Source organism: Nyctibius grandis, chromosome Z (assembly GCF_013368605.1).
Source record: "Nyctibius grandis isolate bNycGra1 chromosome Z, bNycGra1.pri, whole genome shotgun sequence".
Lineage (NCBI taxonomy): Eukaryota > Metazoa > Chordata > Aves > Nyctibiiformes > Nyctibiidae > Nyctibius > Nyctibius grandis.
The window spans coordinates 40,902,586-40,916,758 of NC_090695.1; the positions used below are offsets into that span (position 1 = coordinate 40,902,586).

Sequence of the window (14,173 nt, forward strand, 5' to 3'; positions counted from 1 at the left end):
CTCAACAGGCTACAAGGTTTCCTGCGCAGTTCGGCCTACGCAAGCTTCCCCTCGACAGCAGCCGCCGGCTGGGCCCACCACCCCGCCAAGCGTCACGGGCACTGCGACTCAGAGCGCCAAGGCGGGGGCCGGGAGGCTCTGCGCATGCCCCCGGCACGGCGGGCCCGCCGCCGGGCGAGGGCTCTGCCCCGGGGGCACCCTCGAGCCTCCTCCCGAGCCGGAGCAGGCGCGGGATCCCGCCCAGACACGATGCCTGCGTGCCATGGGCAGCTCCGCGACCGCTTCCAGCGGGGCCACTGGCGCCAGGGGCACGGAAGGGGCGGCCTGGGCTCCCGGCACCGCGCAAGCGGGGCGGAGATTAATGGCGGCGGGGCGGGGAAAGGCAGGGGTAGGCGGCCCTGCCCCGCTCCCCCCGTCCGGGCTCCCGGCTCTGACAGCCCAGACCTGACTCCCAAAGCGCCCACGTGTCAGCAGGCAGCGGGCTGCTCCGCGCCCCGCACCGACTCCGTGCGGCCAGGCACGGGCGGTGGGGCGGCAGGGGGGCGGTGGGGCGGCAGGGGGCCGGCGGGTCGGGCTGCTGGGCCCCTCCCTTACCTGGCTTCGCCGGTTTAGGTGGAGGCTTGGACATGGCTGGGGCCGGCCCGAGCGCAGACGGAGAAGCGGCGGAGCAGCGATCGGCTGCCTGCCAGCGGGCCCGCGGGGCGGGCGGTGGCGCAAGCCCTCGCCGGGCTGCCGGTAACAAAGCGTAGCGTGCGGCGGCGGCGGGTGGGAGGAGGAAGGAAGCGCAGAGGGAGGGGCGGGTGTTACCTGCAGCGCTCTCCAGTGGCGGCCGCAGGCGCTTCCCCAGCCCCGGGCGGGACCCAGCCAATCCCCGCGCGCGCCGAGGCTCCGCCCCTCCCCTCCGCTCTCTCTCCCCGGAGTAAGGGGCGAGGGGAACAGGAAGTGCCCTGAGGAGGCGGCCAATGGGGGCGCGCGGCTGGGGCGGGGCAGCGGCGGGGCGCGTGAAGGGGCGAGGCTCAGGCCCCAGGAGCGGCTTGCGGCGGCGAGGCCTGGGGAGTGCGGGCGGGTACCTGTGGCCCGTGCCGTGCCGTGCCGTGCCGTGCCGTGCCGTGCCGTGCCGTGCCGTGCCGTGCCGTGCCGTGCCGTGCCGTGCCCCAGCAGCACCGGTTGGTGGCGAGGTGCCCCATCCCGGCCGTGTGACAGGCGCTTCGTGCCCGGCTGCCCCAGCCCGGTCAGCGCGCCTTGGACAGCTCCATAGGTGGGCGTAAGGGGTGGGGGCTCCGCCTGCCTGGCAGCCCTTCGGCCAAGACGGGTTCGCACCGGGTACCCCCGGTGTCCGTAAGCGGAGCCGCTGAGGCGTCTCGAGCCGCTGCGAGAGGCGCGGGTCTCTGAGGCGGTGGGCGCTCCCCGCGGCCCCTCCGCCAGCCCCGGCGTGCGGATCTGGTGCCCGGGAGGGACATTTCCCACCGAGCTCTGGTGGTGCCTGGAAGGAACCGTGCTTCGGCTGCTGCCGTGTGCCGGGGCGCTGCCACGCGGTGCCGTTAAAAATACGGCGATAGCAGTTCTATCCTAGCGTTATAGTGGGTTTATGTTCTGTTTAAAGATGCCAAACGGAGCCCAGGGAGAGTAATCTGGGATTTCTGTGTTGCAACATTGGTGACAAATATGCCTTTGCAATTTGTTTTACACGTTACTTTGAGGGGAGGAAGAGTTGGTGGGCTTTTTCATCCTGATGTTTTTTGCCTTAAACTGGGATTAACTTTCATGTAGACAATGACGTAAATTAGAGTCCAAAGCTCAGCAGGTGTGTCCAGATTTTATTTAGTTTGTTACATAGTGTCTTTTGTGGGACAAAGGCTAATCCTCTGGAATACAAACCTTACTGATGATTTTTAGAAAAGAGCATTGGGGTTTGTTTTTGTTTTTTTATGGACTGAGTATCATCGCTTTCTGAGAACAGATCATCTGTTTGCACTCTTTGAATAGATAGCCAATACATAAGCATGCAACGTATCATTGAACTTGAGATTTATAATATTCTTAGAAAACCCTCATATGCTAACATACAACTTGCCAGTGCCAACTGATGTAGGTATGCAGCACCATTGCAGACCAATCGCTATCATACTGGTGATGACTCTTGGACTGGTCAGTATGTCTTTTTTTTTTTTTTCTGAACAGAAAAAACATATAAAGCAACCATGCAAAGATCACATCACAGACCTCTGAAACAGTTGAACTTCCAGTCATTGCACTAAATGCAAAAGGATATGATTATTTCAGACTCTTTATATGTCTAAAACTTATTTTAATAGGGCTAGTGTGGTTTTGCTTTCATACTGATGCCCCGTAACAGTCTTTTTTCTAGTATAGTACAGATAGTTGTTTGTAGGGGAGGGGAGACCGTGTTACCTGCTCAGTCCTTTCAGGTCTTAGGTGTCACAGGACTTACCTCCTTAAGTGTGACCTAGGAGGACAGAGCAGGTGAAAAACAGGGGTTTTGTGTGTGGTTAAATAGTTATTAACTGGTGTGTGCTCTCTGAGAGCGATGTTTGACAAATGTTAAACTGGTTTGATGAACGCTGTAGACTAGTGCTGCTGCCAAGAGAAGCAGCCCCACTACTACCTGTCCTGATACACCATACCTTTGCAGGCACAGGTAGCTGGATGGTAAACTGGAGAGAATTTATTCAGCTGCAAACTAACATTCTTCCCCTCGCTCCTCCTCTTTGGTATAACCTTTAATGAAATTTTTAAAACGTCTTTCTCCTCAGCACATCACTGGGTTCTTTTTCAAGGTTTTTATTTGTTTCGCCACCACAGCTTCTGTTTACCTCGTCTTTTTTTTATACCATTAGTGCTTGAGCTAGCAATTGTGCTTTTCTTTAAGGACTTCTGTGGTATTCATATTGATAGAAATGAGTCTTTCAAAGTTCCCCCCAAATGGTTATGATACTGTCTAAGGTAAAACGTTGAAATCTGTGATGTGGCATGTATGTTGCAGGCTTTTTGTTAGCATTAGAACAAGCAATTGAGGTTCTGACAATAGCTTTGCAAAAAGAAAGAAAAAAAGGATAAAAGGACAAAAAGTAAGTCTTATCTATAATTGGTATTTCTTAATACAATAGCTGCTTTCCATGTTGCTGGATTAAGAGTTTTCACTGGCTACTGTCTTTGACAGTGAAAAGGAAGAACTGAGGAGAAAACAAACTATGGAAGTATTGGTTATTGGCCTTGGAGGGTAAGTATTAGCAAATTAAATTTCCTCTCCAGCTCAAGACTGGTCTTCCTTTCAGAATAAAGTGATGTCATTGTTATTCATGAATGGATATCTTTTGAAAATAGATTGCAAATAACCACACATAATTGTCTTATTTTATGGCATGTAACTCTTAAGAAATTGTTCCTGATTCTGCTGGAGACCTCTGGTACCACCTCTCTCTAACCTCTTTCTAGGCAGTGCTAGATTTACTGTCTGAAAGCTGTTGGAACCTGCCAGAAAATTTCTAGATGTATAGAGTATTTAATGTATGAATAAACTTTTGGAGGTTTTTGAATTGTGTCTTTGTGGTTTACCCTAACTATATAGAAATGTGTGTGTGAGCTTGTACATATGTTTAAAAGATAGATTTTTGTCTTGATGCAGTTTTTACTATGTTTTCTAACTCAGTGTAACAAATGGGGGGAAAACAACGTTGGCAGAAAAGCTTAAGAAAATGCTTCCCAACTGTGATATAATCTCTCAAGATGACTTCTTTAAGGTAACAGTATTGATGGAAAGACCTGATAGGTAAAAGTAGGCTTGAGTAGATTTTAGTATCATTTCTTTTCTTTTCAGTTCTCCTATTGATTAACTTTTAAAATCGATGCTGCTTAAAATAATAGTAACTACATGAGACAGAAAAATAAAATGAGCACTGTCACAACTGGACTTTCAGTGGCAAAACCACTGAGTATACTCAGCAAAAAGAATTTTAGTGTCTTCTTTGATGCCCTTTTAAAATAAGGAATGGGGGTATGTTGGATGCATTTTTCAAGATACTTCGTGCTAATGAAGTTAATGATATTGTTGTGTTAACCCTACACCCATACAGCAATAGGTAGTTCTTTGTTTCCCAAATCAAAACAGAAAAACAACTTTTGCATTGACGACAGAGTTGTTTGTAAAGGGGGGTGAAACAGTTCTTATTTCTGACGTAAAGCTTTAATGAACTTAAGATTTGGAGAATTTGTTGTTCTAGATTAAATAAGGTGTTCATATTGTATTTTAATATTTGTATACAGCAGTTTCATTTTGAAGATAAATTTAATCAATTGGGATACAAAGGTGTATAACCCTTGTGTTTGCAACTGAAGAGTATGCATCTGTGAAAGTGGCCATAAAAGCAGCCTTGAAAATACTCAAATTTTTCTCCCCTTCAGCCAGAGTCTGAAGTAGAAACAGATGAACGTGGATTTAAGCTGTATGATGGTTAGTAACTTTGATGCATTGCTTTTGAACATGGTCCTGAAACTCTGTTGCGCTGAGCTTCAACACTTCTTCCCTCCACCCCCTGCCCCTCTTCCCTTCTGAACAAGGCAGTAAACAAATGGTTGTTTAAGAGTAATCCTTTGCTCAGTTTCTCTCAGCTCACTGAGATAAATCAGAAAACTTGCTGAATTAGTAAATAGCTCATGCTAGTGCTTGACCTTTCCTTTTCCCTTTTAATCTTTTCCTCTATTTCTACAGTTGCATCTGGTGCAGTAGCAAATGATACTGTTCAGTTGAAAGTCTTGGCTTGCAGCATTGGCATAAACTTAACTTCATCGCTTTCTGTGTAATGATGGATTTTTTTTTCACTTTGATAATGAACTCATGGGATATCAGCATTGAGTCTCTTTCATTGTCATATTCTGAATTGGCCAAAACTTGGGTCTGATCCTGACACCTTTATTTCATGTCAGATCTCACACAGAGACCAAATGTTTTGAAGCTCATGGTTAATGCTGGCTCAATATGCCTATTTGGTCTTATAAAGTTCTAGATCCAGATCCACTTGAGGCCAGTGCTTTGGTTCAGGTCATATGGAGTTGTGAATAGTTGATTATTAGCTCATCTCTGTTGATACTTGGTGATCACAAAATGTATTTCTCTCTAACATGCAGTACTTACTCGATATGTTCTTACATGTCTACAGACAAACACAGGAGCTACGTTGTGCTGTTTTGCTTTGTATGCCATCCTCCTTTCAATCCATTCTATCCATCTCCACGCTCCAAATACCTGAAACCCAATAAAAACCCAAAGCAAAAAATTTTGAGCCCCCCCTCCCTTCACCTGTGTCAGTGACAATTGACAGAAGGGTGGAGGTTTGGCGGTAAGCAAGTTTTTACGAGTTTTGTGGAATAGGAGAACAAGTCAAGGAAAAGGCTGTGAAGTGACTTCACACACTTTTTGGTGCCACAGAGTTTATAGAGACCACACTCACCAGAAATGCTCCAGTCCTGGGGAAAGGGTTTTTTTTTCAGGGTATCGTCAGTTGCAAACATGGAAGTACTTATATGCGTGAGAGAGAATCTTTGGGGTAATTCCCTTCCCTTTCATTTAGACTTTTATGTACATTGTTTGATTCTTACTGATTAACCTAGGGGTACTTAAGGGTTGTTTATTTTTTTTTATTCTCTGTTTTTAAGGGGTGCCTAACTTTCTGTTTTCATCTAGAACTTGATGCCCTCTATATGGATGAAATGGTGAAAAGTATTCGCAATTGGATGAAAAGCCCAGCAAGCTCAGGTGTTGTGACAGAAGAGCTGCATAACACATGTGACAATCTGAAAAATATAGAAGATATTTATATTTTGATTGTTGAAGGCTTTCTACTGTACAATTATGAGTAAGCAGTAATATGTAACCTGGTATAATAAAAGCTACCCTAAAAAAGGAAGAGGGAACTAAATATATTATTATCTTAGGCCGCTTAATGAACTATGGAATAGAAGATATTTTTTGACCCTTCCTTATGAAGAGTGCAAAAAGAGAAGGAGGTAAGATTATTCAGTTATTGCTCACAGAGGGTCACAGCACCCCCTAACCCGGAGTGGTTCTTTTGTACCAACTTTTCTTCGGTGATTGCCAAATGTAAGCTATTAAGATCATCTGTCCTCTGTGATTCCCAGGGAAGACTCTGTGGGTAGTTAACCAACATTAACAAAAGCATGCAGAAATGCGTGGGTTAGGGAGGAGCTTGCATTTTAGAGCACAGGGATATTAAAATGTTAAATGTTTTATGATCACTGAAAAGAGACTTTATTGTCCAGATAAATTATTTAGATAAATGATTGCGTATTGGAGTTAAACCATGTTTAAAATGAGGAACAGTTAAAAAAATACTACACAGTCTTATCCGTAGTTGAATACGACTATATGATGATTATTGTTAAAGTAACAATGTTCATGGGTGGTTTTAGTGCATGCTTCGTTTAGACTGTGCATTATTTGTATCATATATCTGATATAGATTATTGAGCCAGTGTCTGACTTGCCTCCAAATTTGGAGCAATACTGTATGCTTGGAGCAATACATGTACACGAAGTCAGAATCTGCTGGCTGAGTGAAGAAATCCTCTATTCAACTGGCTTCGGTTGATTCCACTTTCTTGGTTTCCCACTAGACTCACCTTTAAAGGACTTTAGTGTCCAGGCTGGAAGTGACTAGACAGAACCACTAGTCATTTAAAACTTGAGAAATCTGTATACCCAATTAAAAAAAGCAAAAAAGTAATTTGTTTTGATAACACTTTCAATACAGCTTAATTTATGTGTATAATACCTTTTTCAATTAAAAAAAAATCCTTTTACTTCATGTTAAATGTAATTGATTGGCAGAAATAGATAAGTTAGCAAGAGCTCATATCAGAGATTCTATTAAAACAAAGGAACCTACTTTCTTCGATCAGTTATGCAGTCTGCCAGCCTGTTTTTGTTTTGGATAGATGCTTTTATTGAACCAGCTGACACTAGGGGAAAAATGTAAAACTTGCATGGGAAAGCAAATATATTTTTATGTAGCACCAGAGTCTATCAGCCAGCAGATACACCGGGGTACTTCGATGGACACGTGTGGCCTATGTATCTGAAATATAAAAATGAATTGGAAGAGAATGGAAGTAACGTTGGTACGGTATCCTTAATTTTAAACTTATAAAATGCTTAAACGTGGTGCTTGTGCAGTTTTTTTGGGTTGCGGGTTTTTTTGTATGGGATAGATTTTTCTTCAGATATTTTTATGGTGCTTGGCCCGTAGGTTTGGACCTTCTGTTGGTTTATTTTTCAAGTCTATAGGGTTTTGGTTTTGGGGATTTTTCTAATAACGAAAATTATGAAGTTAAAAATAGAAATGTTGTGATGACTAAGTCCATTTAACAAGCTAGTTTGTGTGTGCATGTGTGGATACATGCATACAGCTAAATAGGAAGCTTCTGCGATGCTAGCTGATGCACTGGCAGAATTCTTCAGACAGAATTGAAATCTGTGTTGAAGTCTTGTAATAAGCTGAAGATACTTCCTAGGTGCTGATTGTACACACTACAGTCACCAGTCTTGCATGAGAAGTGTCAAAGCTGGGCAGCTGATGGGGTGCTGCCACAAGCTTGTGTGATATTCACACTTGTACAGCTCTTGGACTCCCTACTTCTGGAGTGGGGGCCAGAGGAAAGAGAAGTTGGGTGGCTGCTTCATCAACACGAAGCCTAGGGCACCGCTTCTTGCTGTGCAGTGAGAATGGGAACAGCAGTGCCATTCTTTGACTTGCTCAAGCCTTGAAGCTGAGGAAGAACCTGAGGTCTTCCACTTCATAGGAACCTTTCTGCCATATTATCCCATTGCTGGAATAATAGAGACTTTTATACCACAAAAATTTGTAAATTAATTCTTAACTAGAATACTTTTCCATTATGGTGTTTTTTAACGTGTAAAATGAATTTGGGAGAGAAGAAACGGGAGGTACTGTTCTTGCTTTTTATTTTTTCATCTCTTCTTATTGCACCCATAGGAATACTGAAAACTTTGCCAATTGTTATTACAGATAACTGGTGTAGAACTCATGAAAACTTTTTCTTTTGTCTTTCTTAGTTTATTTGGATGGAACAAAATCCCAGGAGGAGCTTTTATCCTATGTGTATAGTGATATAATACAGGAATTAAAAAAGCTGAGGGAAGGAAGTAAGTAATTTTACCAGAAATTGAATCTTCTTATCCCACTCCAAGTTAACAAGAAGCTAATCCTTTTATATGAAAATACTGCAAGGAAGATCTGTATCTCCCCATATATATGTATTACAGTCCTTTTACATGTTTGCCTGGTACTCTAAGCCATCATAAGCTATAACTTTAAGTTCCTTGAAATTGGATGTTCTGAAGTAATAGGTGAATCCACTGTTATCTAATGATAAAATAATTTTTAAAAAAAGGGAACAGAAGGAATATGGGGCAAAACATCAGTGAAAGCAGATATATTGGTGGTATTAGTTTCTAATAGACAATGATGTCATGTGCAAACAGAGAAATGACACTACAGGTTAAAGGTGTACTTTTTATTTTAGATCAGCACGGCACAGCATGATAATGTGGAAAGCCTGGGTTCCACTTGATACGAATTGAAAACCCCAAGACTGTCATACTTGGCAAGCCAGCCAACTGAGCAGATGTTATGTGTACATCCGTAATACTTGTTCATACAACATAAGTGGATTTATGGTGACTATTAACTCTGTAAGCCTCAGATATTGTTGAGTAGTATCAACGGTGCATTATTCTTTAGAATTTCTTCATGTCATGCTTTGGCTGATCTGTAAATCTGATTGAATGTGTACATTTTAAAGAATATAAACATATTTTAATGTACAAAACTAAACTATAAAGATGCAGTTGTGTTGGATTAATAAACATATTTGAATATGGATGAATGCAATTTCAAAAGTTCATATAGGAATGACAGTGATTACCTCTAAAACTTTTACGAGCTTCTAATCACTGATAAACATGATTAGAGGAACTAGCTATGTGTGGCAATAGTAAGTTTAAGATTGTGTAAGCTGTTGCACCACTTATTCAGAACTAAAGCTATTACAAAACGCATTGTAACTGAACTTACTTAGACTTGCTAAATACCTCTGTGGTGGTTGTCAAGTGACTTGTATGTTGTGTATTGTTTGGAGCAGTTGGGAATGGATATTTAAAAAAATCGAAATGAACCTGAAGAGAAGTCAAGTTGTTGGAAAAAGGTGGGGGAATAAAATGTCAGCGAGAATGCAGATTCATTGCTAGCAAGATTAAGTACATGTATTGTGCAAAGATCAGTTATTGAGATCACAGAATCACAGTTAGGGATTGGAAGGGACCTCGAAAGATCATCTAGTCCAATCCCCCTGCCGGAGCAGGATTACCTAGACCATATCACACAGGAACGCGTCCAGGCGGGTTTTGAATGTCTCCAGAAAAGGAGACTCCACAGCCTCTCTGGGCAGCCTGTTCCCGTGTTCACTTACCCTCACTGTAAAGAAGTTTTTCCTCATATTTATGTGGAACCTCCTGTGTTCTAGCTTGCACCCATTGCCCCTTGTCCTGTCGATGGATGTCACTGAGAAGAGCCTGGCTCCATCCTCATGACACTTGCCCTTTACATATTTATAAACATTAATGAGGTCACCCCTCAGTCTCCTCTTCTGCAAGCTAAAGAGACCCAGCTCCCTCAGCCTCTCCTCATAAGGGAGATGTTCCACTCAATCATCTTCGTGGCTCTGCGCTGGACTCTCTCTAGCAGTTCCCTGTCCTTCTTGAACTGAGGGGCCCAGAACTGGACACAATATTCCAGATGCAGCCTCACCAGGGCAGAGTAGAGGGGGAGGAGAACCTCTCTTGACCTGCTAACCACACCCCTTCTAATACACCCCAGGCTGCCATTGGCCTTCTTGGCCACAAGGGCACACTGCTGGCTCATGGTCATCCTGCTGTCCACTAGGACCCCCAGGTGCCTTTCCCCTACGCTGCTCTTCAACAGGTCTGTCCCCAACTTGTACTCATACAATTGGCATAGACTAGTAGACAATAAATGCATACTTCAGGGAGGAGGAAGGAAGAAATAATTCTTGTTAATTTTCATAGCTCAGGTTGAAATTATACTCATTAAAGTGTTCAGAAAGCAGGTACGTTAAATGTCTGTTAAAACTTTGTTATGGGATTTGTGTATATGTATTTAGATAAACTAGGAAACTGGGAAGTTGAATCATCTTTGGTTGCTGAATAAGTAATGTATTAACTCTTACATTTTCTATACAATCTCTTACATTGTTATCAGCCAGAATAAAAATGAAGCTACAGACATGAAAAGCAAAGGATGGACTATGTTACTTACTATGTGTCAGCTGAACGGATCATGGTGATTGAAATGTAATGCTTTAACAGTGTTGAGTCCTAAACCTGTATATAAGAAGCAGGTCTTAAACAGATTAGAGCTGTGTAAAGCTGTGTTTAAGACAAAGTAATTCCAAACACTATTTTGTATTATTATTTTGCTGTAAAAATATTTCAAGTTGCCTTTGCTCAAATGCAGTGATGTACTGTCAGACTTTAAACTCTCCTTCCTCAACTGGACAGTGGGAGAAAATATAACGAAAGGCTCATGGGTCAACATAAAGACAGCGAGAGATCACTCAGCAATTACTATCATGGGCAAAACAGACTTGGCTTGGGGAAATTAGTTTAATTTATTGCTAATTATCACCTGAGTAGGATAATGAGAAATAAGAACAAATCTTAAACCACCTTCCCCCCACCCCTCCCTTCTTCCTGGGCTCAGCTTCACTCTTGGCTTCTCTACTTCTTCCCCCTGAACAGCACAGGGGAGCAGGGAATGGGAGTTGCGGTCAGTTCATCACACGTCTCGGCTGCTCCTTCCTCCTCACACTCTTCCCTTGCTCCAGTGTGGGGTCCCTCCCATGGGAGACAGTCCTCCGTGAACTTCTCCCATGTGGGTCCTTCCCATGTGCCACAGTTCTTCACAAAGTGCTCCAGTGTGGATCCCTTCCATGGGATGCAGTCCTTCAGGAAGAGACTGCTCCATCATGGGTCCCCCACAGGGTCACAAGTCCTGCCAGCAAACCTGCTCCAGCATGGGCTCCCCTCTCCATAGGGTCACAGGTCCTGCCAGCAGCCTGCTCCAGCACAGGCTCTCCATAGGGCCACAGCCTCCTTCAGGACACATCCACCTGCTCCAGCATGGGGTCCTCCATGCTCTGCCCAACATGGGGGAAGCTTCTAGCACCTTCTCACAGAAGCCACCTCTGTAGCCTCCCCATTACCAAAACCTTGCCACACAAACCCAATACAATGGTGAAGGGAGGAAATTTTTTGTTGTTGCTTTTCCCATCCCTTCACAGAACTTATAGGCTTATGGTATCTCTTCAATAAACTTGAAGTATTTTCTTACATGAAGAAATGTGTGAGTATGACTTAAAATGATATGCTGGTTCCAGAGGAACATAAGGTATCCTTTTATAAATTTGAGAAAGATACGAAGTGAAGCGTTAAGACTCAATGGGCTCCTCTCAGGAGAAGGAAGAATCTCCGTATTGGCAGTCCCTGAATGATTTTATTCAGCAGGTTTAGCCATGATTCAGAGAAGGGAATGAGCAATGAAATCACCCAAGTTTGCAGATGATACCCAGCTTTCTCAAGTAGTCCAATGTTGGTACAGTGCCAAGGAGCTCAGTTTTGTGAGATATTTCCATGGGTAAAAGGGGTCAATGAGCTGCAGGATAGACTTACGTATTTGTGGTGTAAATCATTCATCAAAATATACATGGTACTGAACTTGTGATTCAGCAACTTGTAGTTACATCTCAGGGCAGAGATCTTTGACAGTTCTTCTGAAACCATCACCACAGTATGGAGCTGCATCAAAGTAGGCATCTTATGGAAGGGTATTGTGAACCAGACGGTGGTCCTACTTTGCTCATACGTAGAACCAGTGGACCCACATTTTCAGTATTGGGCAGTTCCAGTTTCTACATCTGGAGGGAGTCCATAGTGGAGTTAAAAGAAGGGCAACTAATGTGATCAAGGGAATGGAGCAGCCACTTTGTGAGGACAGGCTAAAAATGCTGGGACTCCTTATTCTGCAAAGGAGAAGACTGGGGGGAAAAAAGGTCAAGGTTTACAAAATCTTGAAACTTGTGAGTCAAGTGAATGCAGAACTAGTATTCACCAAATTGTACAAATACTAGTTTAGGGGGCACTCCTCCTTCACTTAAAACAGATTGACCAATTATATTTCACACAGCAGATAAATAGTGAGCTTCTGAGATTTACAGCCATAGGAGGCAGACAGTACCAGCAGGTTCAAAAGGGATTGGGAAGATTCATTGACACTACGCCCTTGAAGAACAGTAAAAGCAGCAGACAGGGCAGACTAGATTTGTCCTGTGTTTTCGCACTAAGGTGAGTTGAACTGGCCAGGCTTACCTGCGGTGCCTAAATTGTGCATCTTCTTGCCAGCTGCTACAGCAACTCACCTTAGTGGGAAAAGACAATAAACTCTTCTGAGTGTCTTTGGGAGATAAAGTATTTCAGGTGCTGTTATAAAAGCTGACAGAACTCGTCCTCCCCCACAGTGTTGGTGTGTTGGTAGAATGCTTTTGCTTTGAAGGTGGTACAGGCCCTGAATGGACAAATCTAGCCTACCCCTGGCAGATGCCTTTTGACAGCAAGGGCTGTGCTAGCTGTGAAGTGGTTGGGGAGAGCTGCAGGACAGAAGCCTGTGGTTCTTTTGTGAAGAAAGGATGTCTTTTTGGAAGCGGTGTCACATTTTGCTGGCTGCAACTTCAGGCTGTCGTAGCTGAAGGAAACCTTGCTGAGTGTCTTGCATATGTTTAGAAACACGGTGATGATAGAAGTGTTGTTCTACAGAAGGCTAATGGGCTAATGGCTTATATATAAGAAGCACAGAAATGCGACTACAGGATTAGTTTGACATCAAGAAGACGATTTCTTGATCTTCATGTGTCAAAATAACGAAAAGAACATGACGATATAGTAGTCAAACACTGATATAGGAACAAACTTTTCAACTTGCAGAGCTATTGCTCCCTCTCTAACCTTCAAAGTTAAGTCTAAAACCTGAATTTCTAATGGTTTACACTGTATATAATTGATTCAGATGTTGGTTTTGTCACTTACAAGGTATTTTCTACTTTAGGAAAACACTTAATGTGTCCTTGGTGTCCTGGTTTGGATTAGAACAGAAACAATTTTCCTTTTGGTCATTTCTCCTTTCAGCTAAGTTTCTTCTAAGTAACTGCACTTTCTGAAACTAACTCCATGTTTTTCAGAGTGTCCTCTTCTAGGACTGGTAACACTTGAAGTTTATAGTTATTACTAAATAGTAATGGTATGCAGAAAGGCTCTTGCTTATACTTATTCCTATAGAAACCAAGGTCACTGCTAAATTCCTCACTGATTACAAGTGAAGAGCCGTAGAAGGGTCACATCTCCAGGGAGGAGTGGACAGGACAGATGACCCAAAATTGACCAACGAAGTATTCCATCCCAGACACGTCATTCTCAGTTTAAAGCCGAGTGATCACGAGGGTCTCGCTCCCTTCTTCTATGGCCAGCATCTGAAGAGGACTCTTTCTCCCACTCTCGATCCCAATCCGTGCATTCCCGAATCCAGTTCCCGTCTGCTGTTGAGTCCAGTCCGGGACCTCCTGGAGCCTGCCCTGCAGTGCTGGTGGTGGTGGTGATGCGATTGTCATCGGGGGAGCTCGATCTTGGTTTTGTATATATTTGTATATATTTAATTATTTCCACTATTATTATTGTACTTTTTTCATTGTTATTGTTTATTAACAGTTTTAACTTTCCAATGCGTTGTCTCTCTCCCTTTTCTCTTTTCCTTCCACTTCTAGGGGGAGGAAAGGGTTAACAGAAAGCATCTGCCAGCAGTTTAACAGTAAACCATGGCACTTGAGAACAATGATTCTTTTGTCCATCCAACTGGGAATAATGTCTGTATTTTCTCTCTGGCACTGGCACTGAAGACCCTTATAGTCAAAACAGTCCAGTTAGTTAATCCAGAGTGTTAAGAGTAGTGCGAGAGTAAAGAAAACTGGAAAAAATTAAAGAGTAAAGTGAGCG

General features: G+C 43.6%; 2 protein-coding genes across 10 annotated transcripts in view; one reads left to right on the top strand and one right to left on the bottom strand.

Moving 5' to 3' along the window:
• The window catches only part of OSTF1 (osteoclast stimulating factor 1), a 20,479-nt gene extending 19,712 nt beyond the window's left edge, over positions 1–767 (bottom strand). The window contains exon 1 of the mRNA XM_068424034.1: positions 595–767. Within this exon, the coding sequence (XP_068280135.1) occupies positions 595–628 (34 nt within the window). The 5' untranslated portion in view covers positions 629–767. The remainder of the gene's footprint in view (positions 1–594) is intronic.
• NMRK1 (nicotinamide riboside kinase 1) lies at positions 659–10,401 on the top strand. Of its 9 annotated transcripts, XM_068424037.1 has the most exons (10): positions 1,027–1,258; positions 3,005–3,089; positions 3,182–3,241; positions 3,671–3,761; positions 4,423–4,471; positions 5,702–5,873; positions 5,953–6,024; positions 7,049–7,155; positions 8,111–8,200; positions 8,581–10,401. In XM_068424037.1, exons 3-10 carry the CDS (start codon positions 3,213–3,215, stop codon positions 8,598–8,600), a joined length of 630 nt encoding a protein of 209 aa, XP_068280138.1. In that variant the 5' UTR covers positions 1,027–1,258; positions 3,005–3,089; positions 3,182–3,212; the 3' UTR covers positions 8,601–10,401. The 9 variants fall into 9 exon arrangements, with proteins under 9 accessions (XP_068280143.1, XP_068280138.1, XP_068280137.1 ...); XM_068424042.1 differs by lacking the exons at positions 1,027–1,258; positions 3,005–3,089 and adding an exon at positions 659–735; XM_068424036.1 differs by lacking the exon at positions 3,005–3,089 and having other exon boundaries at positions 3,129–3,241.
• The last annotated feature ends 3,772 nt before the right edge of the window (positions 10,402–14,173 follow it).

Coding starts and splice junctions, on each gene's coding strand:
- NMRK1 (XM_068424042.1), top strand. CDS start 3,213: ATGGAAGTATTGGTTATTGGCCTTGGAGG. Junction 3,762..4,422: donor CTCAAGATGACTTCTTTAAG/GTAACAGTATTG, acceptor TCTCCCCTTCAG/CCAGAGTCTGAAGTAGAAAC. Junction 6,025..7,048: donor GAGTGCAAAAAGAGAAGGAG/GTAAGATTATTC, acceptor ATTTTTATGTAG/CACCAGAGTCTATCAGCCAG.